Consider the following 26,865-nt stretch of genomic DNA (forward strand, 5'->3'; position numbering starts at 1 on the left):
CTAAGATATAGTCCCATCCTTTTTTCTTCCTTGCTCCTTTTTCTAAATGAATCCCAAGAAATTTGCAAGGAAAAGTACCTTTCTTATATGTCTACTATCTACTGTTTGCATGTTCTAGATGACTTACACTCCTCATGAAGCCCCATTTGATTCTTTAAATTCTGCTTTCCATCTACCTAGTCTCTTTCCTAATTTGTCTCCTTTATTTAATTTGGTTTCTTGTATTAGTATTATATCTGATTCAAATAAACTAAGATTGTGTTTAAGCAACCATTGCTTGCTAGGGGCATTCATGCCCCTAGCATTCCATGTTGTAATCCTCATTGATCACTGGGAAGGCTCTTCCCTTTCCTTGCATTTAGGACTTCAAATATCTTTTTCTACTCCATTGCTTGTCCATCTACCTCTCTTAGTTCTTTTAGTGATTTCTGTAAAGATTCAAACTGGTTTCCAACTTGAATATTGAGCACAACTTAGTTTTTTTACAATTTTAACAATTTTATAATGTATTTGCTTTTATTTTTCTCTATGGTAATTAAAATCAGCAACTTCAAGAAATTTGATATAATAATATTGAAATCAGATATTAACCGGATAAACTTCTTTAACACTTTATTTCTTTGGAAATCAAAATCATATAACATGAAAATGACACCTGTACTGCAAATTAAGGAGTCAAGCCATGAAACTCAGTTGCTCCCTTATTGTTCATGTCGAGTCCTTAATGTCAAGCCCCAACTGCAGATGATAGTCGTCCTTGGGTGGCTCACAGGAATATGGATTGCTGTGTAGAAGACGGTGAGCAAGGGAGCTGGTCTACAGATGTGGCTTCCCAAATTCCTTAGTACGATCAGCTGATTTGAAATGCAAGCTACAACAAAGCCTCACAGTTTCTTGACAGCCGTTTCACCTTAAGCACGGGTTGGGATTGATATCTAGGCACTTAGTAATGTTGATGCCAATGTCTTCAAAGTAATTGCATTTGTTTCAATCCTGGCCGCTGGAATCAATGAAAATGTAGACTCCTGATGTCAACTTTGACCTCTAATACAAGCTCTTAGCAAAAACATAAATCTCCACACTGCCATTATTAAATAGTAACAAATTCTCCAAGCCACATTTAGACATGGTAGGAGAATCTCGATAATTGTTTACCTCAGCACAATTACCAATGGGAAACTCAGAAATTCTTAAAACCCTTAGGCAATGAAATGATAAAGAAAAATATAATATTCAAGATGATCTCTCCTCCAAAAAGCCATATTTATAATACAAAGTTGAGCCACTTAGCTTCACGCTCACACCTTTCACTTAAAAGCAACTTTTATAATATAAAATCATAACACTTCATATTATTGAACACCATGATAATAAAGTATATCATAAATAATCATCAAACTACAATACTTCAAATAAATATGAGTTCCATGATATTTCATCAAGAGATCAAATAACGAAACTGGATGATCACCCTACCTAAACTGCACACCCAAAATAGTAACCGTCTGAGAGTGACTTACTAAAAATAGTAAGTCAAAAAATAGCAATATCTCAACAAAGACCCCCAAATCCAAATGTTAACTCACGAGGGTCACGATGATGAGTTGACAAAACCACACTTGCTAAATCGGGGACATTACAATTTCCTACCTCTCTTCATTTTTTGTTTTCCATGAGTTCTGAAGCCCTCCTAATTTATAGAGATTCCCAGATTGTCCATTGTATATTGGTTTTTGTTTGAATTTATTTCTTTTTCCTTATCTTCACCCTCATCTATTAACTCTTTAAATATTTGATCTTCTAATTCCTTATCTTCTCCACTATTCCCTTGTTGCTCTACTACATTGACCTTCTCTACCTCCTTTGATTTATATATGTCGTCTAGAACCCAAACTCTTCCCATTTCTGGCTATGCCCAATATGTTGTGCTCGTCCTTTTCTCTTCATTTGTCAATATATTCTACGGTTCTTGTGCTTCTATGAATGCTACTACCTCTAAAGGAATAAAATTTCCCTTTGTGTCTATTTGTTCTTTTCCTTTTTCTTCTCCAAAGATATCTTTTCCATTTGTCGGCGTCTGCTAGAATTTATAACTCTTTTTCTTTGTTTTTTTTCAGATTGTTATGTTGCTCCTTTGAGCTGAAGAAGTTGATGGGATTGAGTTTCCATGTTCCTGATTCTCCCTTATCTCTTCTATTCCTATGATGTCTTCAGTTCTTGCTTCTGTCATTTTGTTTTGATCAGTAGTTTGATCCAGATTGTTTCCTCTTGCACCGTGTTTTAGTAATATTTCTCCTTCTTCAATTGGATTCTCTTTATTAATTATTTCTTGGTTCTGGTTTTCTTCTATTGCTCTTTCTTTGATATTGTCCCCTGATTTCCTCCCCTTTAATTTTGTGTCAATCGATTCTTTATTTTTTCCTTCTCATCTTGTTGTTCCCTATTCCCATGATCAATATGATATTGTTCTCCTATCATTATTTGATCTTCAATATCATTTTGTAATAGTAGGATATCATGGGTCATTCTATTTTAACTCTTGTAAGCTCATCTCTATATCATCCAATGTTATATTCTCCCTTCGACACTCCTTACATTCTCTAAGGAATCTCAATTTTTGATGGCTCTCATGAGTGACTTCTGCTCTCTTTTTTGTTTAACCCAGTCTTCCCAGTTTTCTTTGTGCTATTTTCTATCCTTTTTCTCTTTCTACTGTTTGGCTTTTCTAACACATGATTTCCCTTTCTGTTGTTTTTCCATTCTGTTCGCTATTATCCTTACTTTCCTCTGCTTTCTTTTCCTTCTGATCTGTTGATACCTTTGTTCTTTCCTTCCTTTTCTTGTTGCTTATACTACTGAGTGCTTCTTTTATGTTCGATATATTATAATCTATGTTCAGGTTAGGTTTGCTAATTCCATTAATTTCGCCTTCATATTTTTTAAAATCTTGTTTGTATATGGATCTATTTGTTATTAACTTTTTTGTGTTGAGTTCTTTCTGACCTAGCTCTGTTTCTATTAAGAATTTAATGTTGCTGGATTGATTAAACTTTGATTCAATTCCTATTAAATTTCCTAGAGATTTACCAATTTTGATTAGGGTTTGGAGATGTTTAAGTTTTGGTGGAAATTTTTTACATTCAAACCAGTTGGGTGCTTGATTTTTCTTTTCATCACTCCAATTTGGTTCCCATGCTAGAAATTTAACAAGATATCCTTTATAAAAGCAGTTTGAAATTGACACTAATTTATTCCTAATTTCCTTGTTTTTACAGTGAACATAAAATGAAAAGTTTGAAAAAGTGCTTATACATACCTGCTGCTTGCAAATCATTTCTAATCTCTTAGCCAGGTTTGGGTGATACTTACTGGGTCCACCCCAATATGCAAATACGCCTAGCTCTGAGCATTCCATCCATTTTTCTTCTACATGCCTGTCACTAATGATTGTGGAAACCCTAAGATCTTTTATGCGGGGGAATGTAGACTTTCGGGTTGTGAGGTTTGATTGTGGAAACCCTAAGATCAGTACCAGGTGCAGGATACTGCTGTCTATAACCCAACAGAATTCTATGTACTTCTGAGATTTTTATAGGTTTTTGTATCCTTGAAGTTCTATCTTCGTAAGGCTTTATTTTGGGGACTATCTATTCCTCAGCCCTTGGTGATTTCTTTGCATATAGTGTTTTTCTGAAAAAATCTTCGTCGTTTGATGATCGCATCTGCCTCTAAATGATTTGTGGCTGTTACTGTCTTTTTTTGGATTGCAGTTCCCCTCCTGCTCTTCCTAGTTGTTACTTGTTGCCACCATCTTTTTCTTCATTGGTAATGTTTTGTTTCCCTTGCATTTTGATTATTTCTCTGTGTCTAGCTTCATGCAGCTTGACTGCAGTGTTGAACTTGGCCCTCTCTGAGCTTTACCTTCTTCCATTTCAGTTGATAAAACAATGTATTTGTTACTACTGGGAAGGCATGATCGCTCCTGCTGGCCATTTTGTCTGGTGTCTAGGTGAGTCAGAGGGTTTTGGATAAATAATTTTGGGTTTTGGATAAATAATTTTGCCCTGCTAGGGCAAAGGCTAATTGCTTGAAAAGTGTAATTGGGTTCTGTCGAATAATCAATGATTTTAACAGCTTTTTTTCATAGTTGCTGCTTTTTTCGCTCAGACTGCTGTTGTCGCCATTTTTTTCAATCAACATACATTTAAATATTACTGAATAATATATAAATATTAAATATGAATAGTCTTAATAATATATAATAATAGTGACTAGAAGGAAAGGTTGCTACCTTTCCCCCAGTCCCTGTGGATACATAAGTGAGGAGAACATTAAAATAATAGGGGGAATAAGATAGATTTAGAAACGAAAGATTGAAGGAGTCATAGCTAAAGGCGGCAATGAATGAGACTCAGCAATCCATGACATCCAACGGGTGAACAGGAAAATAAGGAAGGAGAATCCCAATAAGACAACAAAAAAACAAGTGGAATCCCAGTCATCAATCCTAATTAGACAGAAAAAGAAATAAGTGGAATCCCAGTCATCAATAAATAAATTTAAGAATACAAGTCAACCTCCATACAATGGAAAGACTGTCAGTTTGTAATTTTATTAAGGATCAGAAAAACATCATTAAGTATCCAGATTTCATTGGTCAGCAAATAGGAAGTCTCTATACAAGACAGCAGATAAAGAGGAGTTACGGATATGCAATATTTTTTTAAAGGAAGAATAGAAAGGAATCATTCATAATACTGGAATAAATCAAGGGAGATCTCAAGTGGGAACATTACAGCAACAGGCCTTTTTGATCATCATTTTTACAAATACATATTCTTTAATCATTATGCATGGAGTGTTGTTCATCCATGATTAAAGTGTACAAGTGCTCCCATTTATGTGTCTATACTTTCTACCAAAGAAAAGTCTGATTGATGAATACCTTGATTTGCCATAAAATGGGCTGCTTTGTTTTATGTTTTTTAGCAATCAAACAATTTTACAACTCAAATATTCTTGTTGTTTCCAGAATATCTTCTAACATGGATCTAAGATACCGATTTGGGCAATGTCCATTATTTAACAACATCAATTAAAAATGTGAATCTCCTCCAATTCCCAAACTGTGATAAACTGCTTTATACTCTGCATTAATTCCTGCAAACAGACCTCCCATACCCTATACTAAAAGGTTTATTCCCAAGAAATAGCAGGTGCCCTAGCACAAAATCACCATTAGAGTTTCTTAAAATATTCCCAGCATTTGCTAACCCAGGGAACTTTTTCAAGCACTGTAAAATTCAATTCGGTTCTGCTTCTCAGAACCTGCCATGCTGGTACCTTATACTCTTTTTTAACTTAGAAGACCTCTTTAGTGGTTATTTAATACAAGTCTTTTTAATAGTATGTAGCTCTTCTATAATGGTGCCTATTGTGCTTATTTACCACTGTATTTAAATTTTTTAAATTTTTTTTCTTTCATTGTTTATATAGACATCATTTCATTTCGAGTTTCTGAAACTCATTGTCTTGTGAAAATTTCATTCAAATTTTACAGCTTTTGATATTCTTTGCACTTATGCGTGTGTTCCTCTTCCCTCAACTGAAGAAGAAAGACAAATTTATAAATAATATATATTTTTTCCTATATCTAATTAGCCCAAATTTTGCACATTTATGTATACACATTCAGGTTCTGCTTTGCATATTGGAAGTAGTTTTCAGCCTTACACTAAATAAACTTTTTCGAGGGATAAAAAAATAAACTTATCTTCGCATGAAAAGTGTGGTTAATATTCAAATGAACTATGCATAGGTTCCTTTCCATATTTAACATATACTGCCATGATCATCATATTAAAGAAAAGTAGTTTGAAAAATTTATTATCTGATCTGTATGTGCTCTGTGCGTGCTTCTTCACTGGCCTTTACTATTATCATTTTTTCTCCCTCTTGAGGCCTATCTATGATAGGATGCCTTTAATGATGTCCATTTGTAGCATTTTCTGCATCCAAGATTTTTTAACCTAAATTGGCTTTCATGCAAGCTTGGGATGTATTTGGAAGCTTTGCTTTTCTAACATTTAGAAACCATTGGTTCAAATGAAAACCATATGTAGTGTATAAAGGTATCTCCACTATAAAGGACAATATGTGCATGTTATTGCATATCGCCTACTCTTAAATTGCCTAGTTTGGTTATTTTCAGTGCATAATTAATACAATCTCTATCAAAAGGGATGGCTTTTTGGCTAAATTCATTTATATCATCTTGAAAGCACAATGCTAATCTATTATGTAAACTGCTACATTTTGGAGATAATGGTCATGGAAGCCCCAGATTTTTTAAGATTTTTTAACCTAAATTGGCTTTCATGCAAGCTTGGGATGTATTTGGAAGCTTTGCTTTTCTAACATTTAGAAACCATTGGTTCAAATGAAAACCATATGTAGTGTATAAAGGTATCTCCACTATAAAGGACAATATGTGCATGTTATTGCATATCGCCTACTCTTAAATTGCCTGGTTTGGTTATTTTCAGTGTATAATTAATACAATCTCTTTCAAAAGGGATGGCTTTTTGGCTAAAGTCATTTATATCATCTTGAAAGCACAATGCTAATCTATTATGTAAACTGCTACATTTTGGAGATAATGGTCACTGAAGCCCCAGAAATGCCTCTTGTTAGTATACTGTTGATTTTACATCAAATGCCATCAACTTTGTCAGGGTGTAAATTTATCATGACTCGTTCTGTTTTTTGTTTTTTTCCTGTACAGCTTGAGACCCTCTCAAGGGAAGAGTTGGCATCTCGTTTGACATTAAACACGATGATTGCTTCTATTGGCAGATTACTACTTCTAGACTCTGCAATCACAATCATGGATGTACGTTTTTTCTGATCTTGCATCATCTTTCATTGTTTCTTTTGTTCATTGTGAACTTATCTTTTTGTAGATTTTATTAGCTTAATCATATATCTAGATTGCATATGTATGTTATGAAAACAGTGCAGTTTTTTTGGCTGTCTTGGAATATCTAATACATGTTGTCATGAGAAATTAGAGATAAGAAAAATAAGATTTGTTCTGGATTACTTAGAAAGGTGATCAAATTGCCAATAGTGGCATGTTGTGATGGTTAAGTTATTGAGTTGTTATCCTTGCCATCAAGGTTCAAATCTAATGGGGATGAGGTCCCCCGTTTGTGGCCTCGCTGGTTCATAGCTCCAGGTCAAAGCGTTTACCCCTCTTTAAAAAATAAAAATAGAAAGGTGATCAAATAATTAAAGCAAGGTTGTTTGTTTTGAGAAGTCTTGTTTGGCTCTGCCATTTATGGAATCTTTTAAAATATTGAAATAAAATACCAAGAACCAGAGTTCACAAGTTGTGCCTGGCGAAATTCACAGACTCAATTTTGACTTGGACATAATAATTCAACTAACACTTGGCATAATTTGGCAAAATTTCCTGGCATAAAAAACTCATTTTTATAGAATAATATAAAAAAACATGCATAATGATAAAACTGACTTTAGAGAATCAATAAGCACCAGTAGTTTTTCATTGATTCATAGATTTAAAAGAAGTTAATTGCACATTATTGATCATAGTTATTACTTACTAGTAATTAGTGTTTATTTTGATAGTGTAATGCCCCCTTGTTCTCGATATGAGGCACTACTTGAATTCTTCACAATATAATGAATACAAAGACAATTTCTCAATGATTCTGCTATTTAAGTAATAATCGAAGGAGGCTTAATTCCTAATGCATATGCTGTTTAGATCATACACAATAAATTATGACTGCATAACAATCAGATTATAAGGATATATTTTCTATTTCTGATTTACAGGAATTACATGCAATGACAGAGAGAAATCTCAGTACCTTGTACTGTTGTATCTGATATGTCATTAAAAATATGCAGATTATACAGGCCGTCTCTGATATACTCTTCAATGTATGCTCTGAATAATGTTTATAGGTTGTGTGTGATATTACTATAACAATATGCTATGATGGTGATGCCATCTCTGACTTATCTTTATATGCTTGCACCAAATGGATGCCAAAGGCAATCTGCTCTGTTACAGAGCGATCCTTGTAGGATACAAATAAATTTCTCCAAATCATGCTTTGATCAAATGATATGATTCTAATAAAATATATGTTAATTATTATATGAAAGGAAGAGGTGCATGTGAAGATGCATCCTTTTTTACTGATTTGTTTTTGATTAAGGAAAAGGCAAGTTTTTGGTGGGGCCCAAAATCCAATAAGAACAGATTTTAAACAGGATTTGAAAACCCATGTAGACGAATAGCTGCAACAGATAGAACTTTATAGGATAGCAGCCCAAGACCGGCAAATATATAGCAGCGATACAACAAATAATCTTCAGCTTTCATGCTGCCCCAAACACTACAAAATGCCTACAACTTAAATCACGTTGACATTCTTCCAATCAAGGAGATTATTGGGATTTTCATTGGCACCCCAAACCATAACTTCGGGTTTTAGCATGGCTCCCAAAACCATAAAACAAACAACTTTAATATATAAACATTGAAAAGCCAACAGAAACTATGGGATTTTGAATAGAGTGTGGACAAAACTGAAACAGGGTCTGGAGCCAGACCAACCAGGGAGACCACCCATGTGCAGGGAAAAGGCACAACTAGAAGAGAAAGGCATCTCCAAAGGTAGTGAGATCACACATGGCTTAACAAAAGCCAGCCTTGTGGATACGACCACATCAGATGAAACAGAAAAGGGCTCATCACAAAGCAGGCAGACCTAACCACACTCACCCATAGGAGAGACCCCTCAAAGGAAGTTACCAATCCATCCATAACCGAAGCTCCAGAACGCACCACATACTCACAAGAAAAGGCCCCAAGCCAAGAGAAACGACATCCCACAAGAAGGGGGTAGTATGGGAAAGAGTGAAGCACCAAATCACCATTGCCTGAAACTCCTTTACCAGATAAAAGACCTTTGAACTGAAGCAACAGCAATGAGTGAAAGATTGGGCTCAAAGCGAAACTGCCAACACCAAAACTACCACAGACAATGGCAGAGGAGGCCAAGAAAACAGACAGAGCCAAAGCTCAAAGCCACAGAAAACCTCAGAGCAGCACCAAAAAATGCTCCAAGCCCATGACTGAGCAACACAAGGAAAGTGCAGGACACACCAAGTATCCAAAGCCCACAATCCCATACAGCCAAAGTGAATATCCACTGATTTGCGACCATAATAATCATGGGATGATTATTATGGTAATCTGTTTGATTAACTGATTATCATAGTAATCATGTCATATGCTGAATAATGATTATTGCAAGTGTGATGCGATTTACATAATAACATGATAAAGGCAGTTGTGGCATGATTATGTAATAATATGGTAAACGTGATTGTGATGAAATAATGAAAAGACAAGGCAAAGTAATAATATGCAGTATGTGGAAGTGCCTAATAACCCGACATTAGAATATGATATGTATGACAGGGCAGAATGCAGATATGACATCATCCTGTATGTGTATGTATGGTAGTATGATGCCGCTACTATGAATATAGCTATGACAGTTTATGACTCTGGTGCATATCTGCATGGCAGAATGTAGGTATGAACTGCCATGGATGTATGTATGCAGTGTGATGGATGTCTAAATGTAGGGTATGTGAATGTAGCTTGATCACTAAATGGAATCCATATTATGAAGTTGAGTACAAGATGATGGGTGTCTTCAACTGATCATCAATCAGTCCCTCATATAGTCAATATGTAAGGGCGAGATCTACAAGTGATCCTTAGGTTACTCATAAATGACATCATAGTCATGTTGTCTACATGATGGATGGATGGCATGGTGTTTGTCTAGATCCTCAATCATTACAATCTTATTGCTTTGTTGCAAAGACACAGAGTATGTACGGGAGATAAGATATGTTTGCTTCCTGTCAAACTTAATTAAAATTTATAACTGATTTCAGAATGTTGGGGATGTCAGTCTCTCCTCCAAAAATACTTGCCCACAAGCATTTAACTTCTATGATCTGGTAGGTAATTTGTTGTAATTGAGGCACCATTTGAAGGTACCATCTCTTTCCTTGAACATCTCGACTGCTGGTTGATATGACATTTCTTTGTCTTGTATGATGATGATTTAATATCCCCTCTAATAATGAAATTTAACATTAGATCATAACAGTTGAATATAAATGAATAAATACCTTGTCAACCTACTTATACTAATAGAAATTGTAATAGACAATATTCATAACTAATTAGGGAACTATGATAACCCTAAATGTAATAAGTCTATTAAAAAATTGAATTACCCAAACCTAAAATATAAAATGAGATTCAATATAAAGAAATGCTAAAATGATAAATAAATCAATATCAAATATTCTTAGAGTAACTATAACTAAAATATTCCCCTAAATAAATATAAGTAAACTATAACTAAAATAATCCCTTAAATAATTAATAATAATAATAACCAATTTTTATCAATTTGATATACATAATTAATACTCAAATCCCTAACGTGAGGTTCGCGCATATTACATCAAACATTCCCGCGTATTACAAGTCGTGATTTCCCTAATAGGTTCTTGGGGTGGTATATAGCCCAAGTCGCCCCAAGTAGATAAGACAATCAGAAAGATATATATAAAGGTTGATACATTATCGGGTATCATGGCAACGTATAACAATGGATAAGAGGGCCGTGAAAAATGAAATAGGGAAGACCCCTGATAGGCCTAAAAATATCTCTTCTTTCCAAATGTGTATAAGAAAAGAGTATTGCTAAATCAAAACCTCTTACCTCCACTTCAGTTATCTTTAAATTAAATCTGAGGTTAAATGTTTGCAAATTTAAAAGAATGGGGTATCCATATCCAGTTTTAAACAATGTTGTACATGTTAAGGTGGAAGAGAGAATTTCTTTTCTCCTTCCCATTTGCTTCAGAGTAAACTTTGCCACAAACCGGTCTTTTTTCCCATTTTACAATTGTAAGTAATTTAAGCTTTTGAAAATAAAGGGAAATGAGCAAGGACTTGGGAATTCTTTTGAAAACATGCAACACCAATACTCACTGAGAACGCCCTTGCCCTCTTCTTTTATTCCACATAGCTACTGTTTACTCCCAACTGAGAACCCCCAGAAATAATGTGCAACAATTCACAGAGAATCTTTTGACTGTTCAAAACCCTGCATGCTCCATTTTTTTTAGATGTTGTCCTAAGTCCCTCTCTCTTATTCAAAAATGGCGCAACATGACGGCAGAGTTCTCTGAAAAAGTTTGGAGATTTATTTCCCATCCCATACTCCACATTCCCTCAAATAAAAACCTTTATAATCCCCATCTGGTGGTGCTATGGCAAAGCAAGAAACTTGTTTTTGATGGGATCCAATCAGATTTCTGCAAGACACGTCTGGCTTTGACATCTTTAAGCCTCTCAGGTGTAGACGAGTGACTTCAAATCCTACACGGTGTTTTTACTAACTTCTCTTCTCTTGTCACTGGATGTAAATGGCTTGAAATATGTCTTTTTAAAAAAAGTTTTGAAGTCTTGGTTTATAAATGTTTTGCTTTATTATTATCATTTTATTTATTTTCCATATGCATGGCAAGAAATTTGTGACTTTTTAGAAAAGTTCCGTTACTCTTTTATTATAGTTATGGTATGTTTATTTATTGAACGGTTTTATTATTAATTAACAATGAGCTATCATTCATTTGTTTATTTAATTTAATTTACGATTATTATTTAAAAAAAAAGGAATTGTCAATAATTTAATTGATTTTAGTCATTAAGTATTTGATAATAAAAGTAACGTCAACTGTTTTAAAATAAATTAAAATAATTTATTTGATACTCGTAAATTAAAATAATAATAATTATAAGTTCTAACATTGTACACAGGGATAATTATCTCACCCCTTTTATTAAGGCAAGACAAAACTATTACATATTTGGTTATCTATTATTTTTGGTAAAAATAAAACTGATTATCACAATGAAATTTATAGAGTGTTATACCGGAAGAATAATGTTAATAATTAGGTAAAGGAAAGAAATACCCGAACCTTCAAAGTACTTACCAAATAACATCTTAATAAAATCAAGGCGACTTACCTCTTTATAATAATTTAATACTTATTTATTGTGTTTAATAATTAAATTTAATGATAATTATAACAGTATCTAGTTAAAATTAATTATTTGAGATGTTTGATACATATTTTGAAATAAACTATAATACACAAAAATGATTCATATCAAAATAATTCAATAAATATCCTCAAAGGTATCTAAAGTCAAATTAAATCAAATAAAATATCTTAATAATAGACAACACTTAAATGCAACTGCCAAGTCATACCTTATTACATGGGATTACAAATGTTAGTCTAAAGAGGGTCGTGACACATTTTTTGCTTTGGCAGTAGGAGCAATGGTCTTAGATGCTTTTAGGTGCTCTAAGTTGGTTGCAATTTTTGTCTCCATGTCAAAGAGACGAGTTTGTCCAACTTTGGGCTGCTAAGAAGTCAAGCTTGTCTGGGGCGTGAGCGAGAGTTGAGCGAAGATAGTCAAGGATATGGAGATGAATCAAAGGATTTGTGATGAAATGAGTTAGAATCTTTGGAAAATTGTTTGTCCAATTTCAATTTGATCTTAGAAACTCAAAAAAGGTTTTGGGAGGTAATACTGCTGAAGGTGGGCTGAATCCTAAAAGTTGGCTGTCTGGAATATTTTAGAAACTCCCAAAATCTAAAATCTTTATTATAACTCCTACAAAGCTGAAACCTATCTCAGATGTCTTCACAATATTTATGTAAAATATAAGTTAAAGTATAAGAAATAAATTCTTATACTTGAATGTTATATTTTATATAAATCACTTTGCTCTCTAAGCTAAAAAACTGAAGGGATAAGTTGGAAATTTAAACATGCTAAATAAAAGTGGTGGAAATTCTGTAAACCCATGAATTTCATCCAGGATTAGTCCTCTAGATCCAGAATTTCCACCATATATTCAATGATGGATATGGGGTGAAAAAATAATCTAAGACTCCTACATGGATCCAAAAGGGCAAAAGTGACTAAGGCTGGATGAAGAGAGAATTCCTCACAAGCCAGGAATTCTGCCCAAAGCCAATTCCTCTGCTTTCAAAACCCCGACCCAAGTGAAAATAACTTTTTCGAATGAGGTCAAGCACCCATGCTTTGAGGATCAAAATATTAATGATCAAGGGAATGAAAGTGATGAAATATGGAAGCAAAAGGGAGTTTTGAAGCATGTCAAAGCATATTAAGGGTGGCAGAATTCCTCTCAGCCGAGGAATTCTGCCCCATAAGTAATCCTCTACTTTCTAAATCTTTCCCAAAGGAAAAACTTAGTATTCTTCATGAGATTAAGTGACCAAGTCACGAGGATTAAAAAATTGGTGATTAGGGAGTTAAAAATGATTAAAAATTAATTGAATTAAGAAGGTATCCAATATTTGAAGAAAATGTTTCTTCGAAAAGATCTAAAGACATAGATGTTGAAGATCACGAGAATCCTCAATATATGGAAAAGGATCATACCTCCAAGGTTTAGAGGGAGAACTACAATCCTATGGAAGAAGTTGATCATAGTGAACCCATGGATTCTGCTAATACTGATGTGAATCGTAAAAGACCCCTATGGGCATCGAAAACAATTCAAGAGGCTGAAAAATATGCAGCTCTAAAAGGAACATTTAGAGCAAGTAAAAGACCAAGTAGGTATTCCAGCTATGTTGCACTTATGAGTGAAATTATCAAATTAGAACCTTGGAGTGTTGAGGAAGCCTTCAAACATCAAACCTAGAAAGATGCCATGACGGAAGAGTACCAATCTATACTTAAGAATGATGTCTAGGACATTGTATCTAGACCAAAAGACAAATCAATGCTTTCATCCAAATGACTCTTCAAATTCAAACTTGCCACAGCTAGAAGTATTGAAAAATACAAAGCAAGGTTTGTTGCCAGAGGTGATTCTCAAAAGGAGGGAATTGACTATGAAGAAGCATTTGCTCCAATAGCTCGTTACGCCTCCGTTAGGGCTGTAATTGCTATTGCTCGATCAAAAGGATGAAAAATTCACCAAATGGATGTAAAGATTGCATTTCAAAATAGGGTATAGAAGAGGAAGCATATCCGGAGAAACCTGAAGGATTTGTAGCACATGATAATAATTCACATGTTTGTAAACTAAAGAAGGTCTTGTATGGTCTCAAACAGGTTTCTTGAGCATGGTATGAGATGATAGATCACTGTCTCTAGATTGTGAGTCTCCAAGAATGATGGAAATGCAAATCTATACTTTATGGTAGTAAAAAGTGATATGTGAATCTCATCCTTTATGTTGACTTATTGATTACAAGAGAAGATCTTCTCATCAACAAATGCAAACAAGACCTAGCATTTGAATTTGACATAAGGATTTGGGTATTTTTCACTACTTTCTTGGTTTAGAAGTATAGCAGTAGGTTGATGGTGTCAGCCTAAATCAAGGGAAACACACAATTAACATTTTGAAAAGGTTTGGAATGATGAATTGTAAACCAATGTCTACACCCATGGAGACAAATTTACAAAAATTAAAAGAAGTAACAAACTCAAAATTAGTAGATTCCACTCTCTACCAGCAGAAGATTAGGTCCTTGATGTTCTTGGTTAATACTAGACAAGATATTTGTTATTGTGGATTTTTTTAGCTTCATAAATCCCATGAGACTAAATTGAAGATATGTGTGTGTGTGTGTGTGTGTGAGAGAGAGAGAGAGAGAGAGAGAGAGAGAGAGAGAGAGAGAGTATATGCATGTGTGTGTAGTTACATAATCGATTGTTTTTATATTAATCTCATGTAATGAATAGACATGTCCCTTCATTGGACATGTCTCTCCTTGTCTCATTCTCAATATAAATGCAAGAGAGATCGTTGCATTTGAAAAACAAAAATAGCACAGGTTGTGCTCTTACATTTGCAGTAGAGAGAGAATGTATATGTGTGTGTAGAGTTACATAATCAATTGTTTTTATATTAATCTCATAATAATGAATAGACATGTCCCTTCATGGGACATGTCTCTCCTTGTCTCATTCTCAATATAAATGCAAGAGAGATCGCTGCATTTGAAAAACAAAAATAGCACAGGAAGTGCTCTTACATTTGCAGCAATCTTACCTTAACATGGTATCAGAGAAGATTCAAACTTCTAGGAATCTTAATGGTTTGGTTTTTTGCTAAATTGATGTGATGTACAAGAAGAAAAGGATATCATCCAAGTAAATTGCCGATACTAAATAGGACATAAATCGTATACAAATACAAAACTTTGTTATGTGGAAGTCAAATACTATTATGCAACGATTAGAGTTATCAACTCATATTCCATTATACCTTTTCCTTCTTGCTTGGTCACTCCAAATCAACAAGTTTCCTTGCGATGAAATTGTGTTGACAGTCGATGTTATTGCTTCACCCCTTCACTGGTCAATGCAAGTTGAATTGACAGCTTTGAAGACATTTCTTAACAAAACAAATGACTTCTATTTGTATATAACCCATCCAATTTAGCACAGGCTTTGAGCTAACTGGTGAAGGATGCATGATTTGAATGTGTCTAAAGTCTTCTCAACAAATTCACTTTGTGTATATCTTGTGACCGTTGCAACATTTTTTTGATGCATTCTGTCAAATGCGCTGTCTACGCTCCCACATTTAGCATACATGCGTAACAAGGCAGTGCGACTAAAATGTGTGACAACAGGGTTTTATGATGGATGTCCATTGTAACATACAAATTTTTCATAACCAATTTTAAACTCCTAATAATCTGATTTTATAAGTAACTGATTCCATTTCACATGACTATGATTTCTACCAACTGATTATAACTGAAAGAAACTCTTTCCATTCTAACTGTCTTTCATGTACAGCTAATTTCACGCAAAACAAAAATAAATGTTTATGTATTACTAACAAATTAACTACTTCTAACATATTCAACTGAAAATAAAGTAACGGCTAATTATATCAACTGAAATGCTTATTCAACATAAAAGTAAATGTTTACTCCATCTAGAAATTAATGTATCTATCTATTCTTTTAAGGTTAAAAGTAAAAGGATCATACAGTAATAATGAAAGAATCCATTTATCTTGTTGTCCAAACCTCGGCATTGGTGAGAGGAGAAGCATTGACATAGGCTTAACCTCCCAACCGTGGACCATTACTTATCCAACTGTGGACCATTACTTATCCCTACACATCCTAACCTAATAGAACGGCCCTCCCTACCTTGGGATCGGGCTTGGGATGTTCATAAGCCCAACCCTCTGAGTAATCAGGTGCGTTGAGTGTCCCAATAGTTATTCTCCAAAATAACTGAAGCATTTGGACAAACAACAAAGATAACATGTTCGGCACATCTGCCTATTTCTACCCTGGCCAAGGATTTCAAAGTTGGGTTTGTAAATCCGATCTCCACCACTCGACTTGACAACATATTTCATATTTGGAACATGCATGAGCTATTATAGTTTTTGTTTATTATTTATTTATTCTGATTCCATTCTTGTTTGTGGAGACTCTTTACACCTCCTCACCTTCTTAGGCTACCATGCCAGTGATTCCTAGGTGCTCGCGAGTTTGTATCCACTATATCTGCTTTACACCTATAATGGCATTATTGCCGGTGAATTCCTCGGTGTTGGATTCCATGTTATTATTTTCATCTCTATGTAATATAAATGGAAGTAATAAATTCTGAATTGAGTTAATTGTTCATGCATGATTGATACACTAGCATGATTAAGGAACATCAATGATATAAATGATAGAGTCTATGTTCTAAATCTATTTAATGTACCCTTGATTCGGCAGCAAACTTAACATTATGAAAGAATGTAAAAAGGGAAACATAGTTCGGCAATATCTTACATGACACCTCTATTTTGCTTCAGATTCTCTGTGGTCGGGAGAATGGACTCTGCACCTTGCTTAGAATCCCGTAGATATGGAATGTGAAGATGCTATGGAGAAAAACGGAAGAGCAGTGGTTTCAGTCGAAAATTACTCCCAGTCTCTCCACTCTATGCAAATGTAGAGAATAGAGAGCCACTGATAGCAGAGAAGGAAGAATAAGAAAAAGATTGTGCTAAGACATGATCATGGGACTCTATAAAAAAGAAAAAGCTTGGCTCTTTGGCTACCAACAGTTACAAGAAGCTATTTGAATGCCTTTCAAATCGAACAAAGAGAAGAAGAGGGAGGGAAATAAAAATAAGAAGTTAAAGAGTTTTTATTATTATTTAATTATTATTATACATTCTTATGTAATTTCATTGTGTATGTATTGATAAAGTGGCATTGTTAGATTATAACTTATAATTTATTGGTGTCACTTTATTTTTATATACATATGTTCATATTTGAGAGTGTATGATAATAATTTCATTAAAGGTATGAATTATGTTTAATTTATATTATTTATTATATTGTTCTTTTAATAGCTCATGCGGTTCCACAATGCAATATATTGTCAAATCCTAGTATCCTTGCCAGGGTAATTTTAGGTCAAACTTGTCGATTCTGATGACTGGATCATTCAACCACCCCCTTCCAATGATCCTGTTTAGCAATGCTTCCCCTCTCTTCAGTCTTCTTCCTACAATCACTCAAACAAACCTTCTCGCCAAGACATTAATTCAAAATATATTAATTGTTAATTCAAAACCATTGCCGATCATCTAGTGACCGTTAGACATTTCATCAATGTCTATAATAACTAACTCATTTCACCTGATCATGAAAATAACTCATTATTAGTTGATACAATGTATATAATTCAACTAACTCACTTCACATGATTAAGAAAGAAATAAATTGATACAACATCTATAATTAACTAACTCACTTCACATGACCAGGAAAGAAATAAATTGATACAACATCAATAATTAACTCACTTCACATGAAAATAATTCGTTAAACCAACGCCTATGATGAATTTAAAATTTAGGGCAAAATTTTGGGATGTAACATCCATGCTCGGTTCAAAAGCTCCACTTGAGTTCAAACTAAACATGTATGCAGAATCAAACATGGTTCGTTGGACTCGAAAGGCATGGAAAGAAACACAAATTGAGTTGCACCCCTTTATAGTCATCCCAACATCAACAACAATGCTTGAGTCTTTGCATACAAATGATTGGTTAATCTTATAAATATGATAAGCACATTTTAATAGTGATTGCGATCAAATGTGTAGGCAGTAATAATGAATGGAGACTTCTGTAAAATATTGAATCAAATATGGGAAACCTCTTTTATAGTAGCAAGTCAACATACAATATTATGCAACGATCAAGAAAAGAGGAATAAAGAACACCACATTAATCCTTACCACATCTGCGAGCAAGTCCATGCATAAGTGTAATGAAAGGTGAAAACATTGGATAAGGACATCAGATTTTGAGAAGTGTAAAGAAAGCAGAATCGAGAAGCATATTACCATCCTTTTCCTTATATTATGATGTGGGATTATCTTAAGGAAGTCAACAATCATGTATGGAAGGGCTTTGAGCTCGGATTTGTGGAGTTATGGTTCGTGTGGTTGAGGGTGTGTTTGAGACATATTGGGCAACCTTGTCCTAAGTGCGCATAAAGATTGGTGTTATTGCCTTGGATTTAGAGCCGTTTTGGTGATTGCTGGTCGCGTGTTCCTGATTTATTGGAAAACTTTGGAGATTGTATTTGTGAGCTTCGGTTCGAGGGAGTTGGCGTGTGTGCTCTTAGATTTGGATAGTTGGATGGCACGTGGACCTATCTGTAAGGGTGTGTACCTTCATGTTGTCATATGAGTTAGTTATGCTTTGTAAAATTGGGGCTTGTCCTAAGTATTTAGTTATTTCATGTATTTAATGTTTGTTGCCAAGCTGACTTGTGGCTTGAGGGTTTATTTAATATGAGTGTTTATTTAGTGTAGCTTGCTAGGCCAACCTGTGGCTTGGTTTAGTATAAATAGGGGGGTCTTGTCTTGTCTTGAGACATGAGTGGATTATTCAGCATGGAGAAGATGGAGTAGCTGAAAGGAGCAAAGTTGAGAAGAGCTGGTAGCTAAGTGCAGGCATGGGAAACAAGAAGGTTGCTTGTGAGCATAAGTTTAGATTCTTCTTGAGGTTCTCTACCAGATTGTGGATCTGGGCTAGTTAGAATTTGGATCATGCGAGGTCTTGCAAAATTGTTATTGTAATTGCTGATGTATTTGGCCGTAACCCAGAAGGCCTTACAACTGGGCATGTTGGATGTAAATCTTATAGTTCTATTATGAGAGTTGGCATTATTTTGGATCTAAATCTCTATACTTTTGTTTGTATTCCGCTGTGTGGTGAATTGCTGGGGGCTAGGGCATCTCCTTTGGGGATTCTCCTGCCTTGCACTACATCAAGTGGTATCAAAGTGAAGATTTTGATCTGGTTGGAAATTATTAGAGCTGGTTGATCTTGTGGATTTGTTGGTTGATCTTGTGGATTTGTTGCTTTGGATTTGCAAAGATCTTGAAAGATGCCTCCGAGAAGATTGAACCCTAGGGTGATTGAGGATCTTTGTGATGCTATGGAGACCAAGATTTTAGAGAAGGTTAGATCAGATTTTAGATCTGAGATGGAGTTGATGAAGAATGACATCGTGAGAGCTATTGCTAGTGTACGTAGGAATGTGGGTATTGAAGATGGATATGAGGAAGCTACTAAAGACTTTGAGGCTAGTGGATCTAGTGGTAAAGGTAGAGCTGATCCGATTGGGAGACTTGTGGAAGAAATAATTGGTCAGTTGGATAGTCTGGAGCTCAGTTGAAATTGAAGCATAAGATGTATGTTTTTCATTTCTCAAGTACTTTGAATCTTGAAGACCTGATTGATTTGATTGATGAATTAGAAGACTACTTTGAGTTAGAGGATATTGAAGATCCTCTCAGAGTGGGGTTGGCACAAACTAAGTTGAAAGGACATGTTGCTTTATGGTGGAAGGAATTACACTTGGGGCTTGTCCTAAGTATTTAGTTAGTTTATGTATTTAATGTTTGTTGCCAAGCCGACTTGTGGCTTGAGGGTTTATGTAATATGTGAATGTTTATTTAATGTAGCTTGCTAGGTCAACCTATGGCTTGGTTTAGTATAAGTAGGGGGGTCTTGTCTTGTCTTGAGACATGAGTGGATTATTCAACATGGAGAAGATGGAGTAGCTGAAAGGAGTGAAGCTGAGTAGAGTGAGTAGCTAAGTGTGGCCTTGAGAAACAAGGTTGCTTTGTGGCTTGCTAGAGTTTGGATCTTGTGAGATCTTGCAAAATTGTTTTTGTAATTGCTGATGTATTCGGCCGTAACTGGGAAGGCCTTATAGTCAGACATGTTGGATGTAAATCTTATGATTCTATTATGAGAATTGGCATTATTTTGGATCTAAATCTCTGCGTTATTGTTTGTATTTTGTTATCTGGTTAATTGTTGGGGGCTAGGACATCTCCTTTGGGAATTCTCCTACCTTGCACAGAATCATATTATAAGGGTGATTGACCAAGCTTAATGACAATGATTTATATAGAAACCATCGCATAGAAGTGGAATTCAAGATAAGGAGAGAGATAAGTATTTTCTTAATATTATATCTTGAGATCTACCTTTACTTATTTTTGTAGTCTCTCTCTCTCTCTCTCTTATTTGTATTTCTATACATACTATAAGAGCTATTTGCATTGATCTTTTCCTTTCTCTGCGGGGATGTTCTTTCAGAGAAAAGAAGATTGATATCAGATTTAGAGAGAGTTTGACATTTCATTAGAAGTAACTTTGGATGAGGAGGTCAAAAGGTTAGTGTTTCTTAGTGAAGGAGGAGTTCAAACTACAATCCCTCCAAAACATTCTTCTCTATGAGAGAGAAGTTTGAGGTGAAAATCCTTATTCTTTGATATAGTTCATGGTGGATGTCATGAAAACACCACATGAGAGTATCTGTAGTAACTTCATGTAAACTTTTGATGTCATGTGTGTATGGGTTTGCTCTTTGTGTACATCATGAGGAAGTGGCAACTTCCAAATGATTAGCACTTGTATTTGTTAAAGTCATTGGAAGGTGACGATCTTACAATAACTTAGTCTTGTATTATGATAGAAATCTTATGATGTCTTAGTGGATCATGATAGATTATATCGTGCATGGTTGATTATTTTCTTTAAATAGACTTGAATATAATGTTCCTATGGTAAGTATTATTGTGGACATGTGTGCACATACCTTATGGACATTTTGAGTATTTGGTGAATATCATGCAACTTGATGTTCTGAGGCCATCACTTTTGATATCATGAGATGATATCTAATGGTGAATATCTATTTATCAAGGATATTCTTAAATATGCCATTCTTGATATTACATTGAGGTAATATCATATCTTGTGTTTACCCTCCCTAGCTAAGAGGTAGTGTTGATGTTTTGTAGCTTTGGTCGGATAAATCCCATGAGACTAAACTGAATACACACACACACACACACACACACACACACACACACACACACACACACACACACACATACATAATATTTTATTATGGGTATATTAATGTGGTTACATAATCAATTGTTATTATATTAAACTCATACTATGAATAGACATGTCCCCATAAAGGGACATGTCTCTCCTTGCCTTATTCTCAATATAAATGCAAGAGATATTGTTGCATTTGTAAAGGACTTAAATCAAAAGAAGTGCTATTACATTTGCAACAATCCTACCTTAACAGTTTTGTAACAAATGCTCTCAGTCAACTCATGTGTGAACCAAGATAGCTACACTTAGTTGCAGAAAAACATATTTTGAGACACTTGCATAACACGATTGGATATGGATTGAGATATAATAATGCAGAGTTAAATTTGCACGGATATATTGATTCAGATTGGGTTGGAAGTGTAGTTGATCGTAAGAGTACTTTAGGGTGTTGCTTCAACTTAGGATCAACCATGATTTCTGGGTTTAGTAGGAAACAATCTTCAGTTGCACAGAGTTCCACTGAAGCTGAGTATATTGCAGCATCTATGGGAGCTTGAGAAGCTGTGTGCTGAAGAAAACTTCTTGTAGGATTGTTTGGACAATCCTTATAGCCTACAATCGTCCAGTGTGATAGCGAGAGTTGTATAAAGCTTTTAGTGAATCCAGTGTTCCATGACAGATCAAAACATATTGAGATCCCTTACTATTATGTTAGAGATATAGTGGAGAGAAATGTTATCCAGTTGAGATATATTAGTACAAATGAACAAACAATAGACACTCTTACCAAGCCTCTCTCCAAAACAAAGGTGGAACACTTTAGAGGTAAGCTTGGTACGGTAAAAATGTAATTTTCTCTGAGATTGAGTCTCAACAATAAAGTTATTGTACTAATATATTTGAAAGATGTTTAATGTGTTAACTCTTGTCATGTGTGTGATTACATGACTGCTTGGGCCCTTGTGGATATTTTGAAAAGTGAAGATCTTTCAATGATGTATAGTTCTTATGGTATTGTTGTAAGGTGACAACTTTACAATAGCTAACCCTTTCTATCATGATGGATATCATGTAACTTGATAGCCATGTCATGATCCTTCATAGCTTTTAACTGATATTAATCAAGTGATGAATAACCACAATGAGTTATATTACTGAGATATGATAGGGAGGTTGGGTGAATCACTCACTGATTCATGCTCTTGGTCTTCTTACAAGACCCTTAGGGTGTCTCTTCCACACCACTTGCCACTTATAGGACCTTAACTACCTAAGGATCCCTTGGTCTCTCTAGCCAACCCAACTACCAAGAAAGATTACTCTACCAAGTCAAAACTTGATGCATTTACATTTCCTTCACCCTAGCCCTTAAAGCAACATAAAGGCCCTCAACCTCCAAATCTTGAACTAGACCTTGTAGAGGTATGAAGGTGTTGTCAAACACTTCAACTCAACCAATTAGGTGTGTTAGAAGTCCCATCAATTCCATCTTCCCATCTAATTTCTTCATTTCTTCACAAATAGGCCTAAAAGGCTTGTAGCCCCAATTAGATCTCCTATAGCGAAAAAATACGGTTTTTCTCCTATGCCTTCCAAGAGAACCCTGCAATTTTTTTAGGTTTCTTGGTCCATTAGGCATTCCCTTAAGGATTTTTGGGGTCTTGGGGTCATATCCTTCCATTCATTTCCTTAAGCCAAATTAGGTGAAAATTGGGCTTTTTAGGCTTCACAGGCTGCTTCAACAATCTCTATTGTTTTGGGCCTGTTCTAGGATTGGTGTGAACCTCTTCACTTCATGGGATGATGGTAAGACTTCCTTCTTCCATGTCTAAAAGGAATTTGGACTCTAGCTTTTCTCCTTTGCAAGATATGCTGGTTTCTATATGGTTTTCCCTAGCCGGACTCACACTACAGGTTCGCCTAGGGCAAGACCTTAAAATTACTTTCTCTGCATTTGTAGACCTTGGCTTCTGTACATATTATGTACATGGAGTCTACTCACTATTCCCAAGAGGCCGTACAGATTGAATAGTGGGAAAGCGAGTTAGAGCTCCATCTTTAGCAACTGCCTAGAGAAAACCAGTGACAGTGTAAAAGCAAACTAGTTTTACAAAAGACAAGAAAACTGATCAAAACCTCTATCTACCAACACACGACATTAATAAAACATGTCATTCAAAGGATGCATAGGTGACAGTATGAATCTTGAACTTCTAACTACCTACTGTCATCAAAAACAAACAAAATGCTTCAAATTACTGATTGCAAAAACACACACCCGTACAATGGGCAATCAGCCATTGTACTCATAGGTCTTCTCATGCCTTATATAGGGTGGTTGGGTGGTTATTTACTCCTTAGGACTTCTCTCCATTGCTTTGCAACTCTCTTGCCAAAAGTTGCTCAAGCAACTTTGAAAAGTTGCTAAGTTACACAATGCAACTTTTGCATCTTTTAGCAACTTTCTCCAATTTGTTCAAATTACCTTCGTATCATCCCAAACTTCACCACAAACCTTAAGTATGCTAAAAACCTCACCCTAACTCTTCCTAGACCTGATTGACCTCATGATGATGTCATCATCATGCCTTGGGCCAATCAGAGGGCTTTACAACTTGTTAGCCCCTAATTGCTCCTAGGAAAAGGACCTAAGATCTTATGAAAAAATCTCCATTGTGCTCCCACTACGGGCAACATAACTTTATATCCAACACATCCAAAATGCCCTAAGGCTCACACCCTCACAACAAAAACAAGAAACCTTAGATTGCCTAGGCAATCCCTAGGTGCTCTTGCACCAAGATATTTCAGGGTGGATATTATGTGATGTAATATCCGTGGATATGCTATGACCAGATATCCTTTTGGTATGCATCATGTTACTTGATGCTAGTGCACATACTAGAAAGGATATTGTGAGTATGGTGAATTCCATGTGACTTGTTATTCATGGACATGCCATTACTCTTGATGTCCCCATGAAGTGACATCATTTATGGTGGGCACTGGATACCACTAGACTTGATATCCATGGATATGCCATAACTCCTAATATCACATTGAAGTGATATCCATCCCACCCAATATATGGGATCTATTGTGTTTACATGAGGATGGTAATCATCCTCCCTAGTTAAGAGGGAATGTTAATGAATTGTAGCTTTGATCGGATTATTCCTATCGATGAAATCAAATGCATAAGTGGCCTATCGGCTTTGAACATTTGATCTCTATCCTTCTTCTATATTCTGCTATGATTTATCAGAATATATGATAAATAAATAATTAGATAAGTATCACGTATATCTATATATATTTTAATATTGTACATGTATATTAGTAAATATATTTAAATATATGATTGAAATTGAAATTGAAATTGGTATAACTATCATTAATCATGCTAGTGATATTAATCATGTTTTTGATTTTATTCATACCATTAATGTTAATCATGCTGATTGTACTAATTACATTGTTGATATTGTTTTAGCCATGCATTGATATTGAGTATCGATATCCACGTTAATATTGATATCATACTATGAGTACTATGCTATTAATGATAGCATAATATGATACAGGTTTAATAATTTGTATTGACCTCATTCAAATTGTAATAAGAATCAATGGTGATTAACATAATACACAATATGATTTATATTAGTTTGTGATCGGTGAACAGACATGTCTCACATAGACGCATGTCCCTATGAGAGACATGTCTCCACTCATTTATATATATTAGATCCAATATGACTTGGGAGGTACTGAAATCCATAAGTGTTAAACAAGTCTCAACAACACACACACACACACATATTTTGAAATTGTTAAATCAAGTATATATCGGAAGCATTATATATACAGTTCTGATCTGTATTACAATCTCATTGTATTGAAGCATCTTTTCATTAATATTGATATTAAGAGTTCTGCAGATTAATATATATTCATATTTCATTGATATGAATATATATTCAAGAAGAAATTATAAGGACAATGTGATCAACATATTATATATTAAAATAAGAATTGCTATACCTCTAAATCTGATCAAACTTCAACAGAAATTACTATAAGGCAAGGTATGAGAGTAAACTGGCGAATGGTACTTCTACAAGGTTATGAGTTGCTTCAACAGTGAGTACGGAAGTCTGCAACCAACAGCCAGTATGAGAACTTGCAAAAGAAATATCAACAGTAGCAGATGATAAGATAAGATAAGATAAGATAAGAATATTAATGTCCATGAGAAACCAATAAGGTTTATGGGACTGAGCATACAAACAGAAGAGCCAGCCAAGCAAAAGCACCAAATGGTGATTGAGAAGAAACTTAAGAAAGAAACAAAATAAGAAAGAAGACAAGGTAAGGAACTAAGGGTTCTTCCTTGTCACAAAGAAATCAGTAGTAGATGGGTAAACCCATGAACGGTCCATTTTCTTAGGATGCTGTGTAGAACCATAGTAGGACTGTCGCTGCTTGGAGAGATTGGTCCAGTGTCTAACCGATTTGGAATGAGAAGTATTGGAAAGCCTTTTCAAACCCTGTGGAGGAGACAAGGGAGAGAAAAAGATAGTAATGAGTTGATCAGAAGTACGCCCTTGAGATATAAAAGATTGCACGGTAATCTCACGAAGGTGAGTAGCTTCCTGAAGATAAAGTGCAAGACACCATTGATCAATATAGTTGAAGAACATCGAAAGAGAAGAATAGTCTCTAAAAAGGTAGTAAAATCCCCCTTTGATCTCATAGTAAAGAGGGCATCGAAAAATGAAGTGGATCTTAGTCTCAACCTCTGCCAAAGTACACAGCTGACATATTTGATCACCCTGATCCATATGGTGATCAGTTCGGGTCTTGAGGCGGTGAGAACCGACTCTGAATGAGCCTAAAGAAAACCATAAGGCATGATTCCAACGTTGATAGAGATAAGCAGGGAAAACAATAATATCATCTTGAATCTCAAGAAAATGCTCAGAATAGAAGGCCATCCTAGGTCGCAGACCTCTCAGGGGATTCATCCAGGTAGTGTAATGTACTGTCTATAAATATCTTGTCTGACATGCTTGTTCAACTCCTGACGTGAGGGGAGAAGATGAGCAGGAGCATCAAGTGAAAACTGGTAAGGAGGAAGACGATCAATATGAATACCAATTGAGCCCAACAAAGAGGTGGACTGGGCATACCAATAATGAGATCTAGTAGAGGTGTCAGATCGCATAATCTCAATAGAGGAACAATA

General features: G+C 35.1%; 1 protein-coding gene across 23 annotated transcripts in view; it reads left to right on the forward strand.

The window, feature by feature from the left end:
* LOC149531465 (uncharacterized) overlaps window positions 1-26,865 on the forward strand; it is a 183,313-nt gene that overhangs the window by 83,967 nt on the left and 72,481 nt on the right. For all 23 annotated transcript variants that reach the window (XR_016358326.1, XR_016358327.1, XR_016358328.1 and 20 more), the window contains one exon: window positions 6,785-6,892. Coding sequence is in view for 20 of the 23 variants with exons in the window: in XM_089807948.1 (XP_089664074.1) it covers window positions 6,785-6,892 (108 nt within the window). In the remaining 3 variants the exon portion in view is untranslated. The remainder of the gene's footprint in view (window positions 1-6,784; window positions 6,893-26,865) is intronic.

The sequence above is a fragment of the Cupressus sempervirens genome, chromosome 11, assembly GCF_028749045.1.
Source record: "Cupressus sempervirens isolate cs-2001-9-10 chromosome 11, ASM2874904v1, whole genome shotgun sequence".
Lineage (NCBI taxonomy): Eukaryota > Viridiplantae > Streptophyta > Pinopsida > Cupressales > Cupressaceae > Cupressus > Cupressus sempervirens.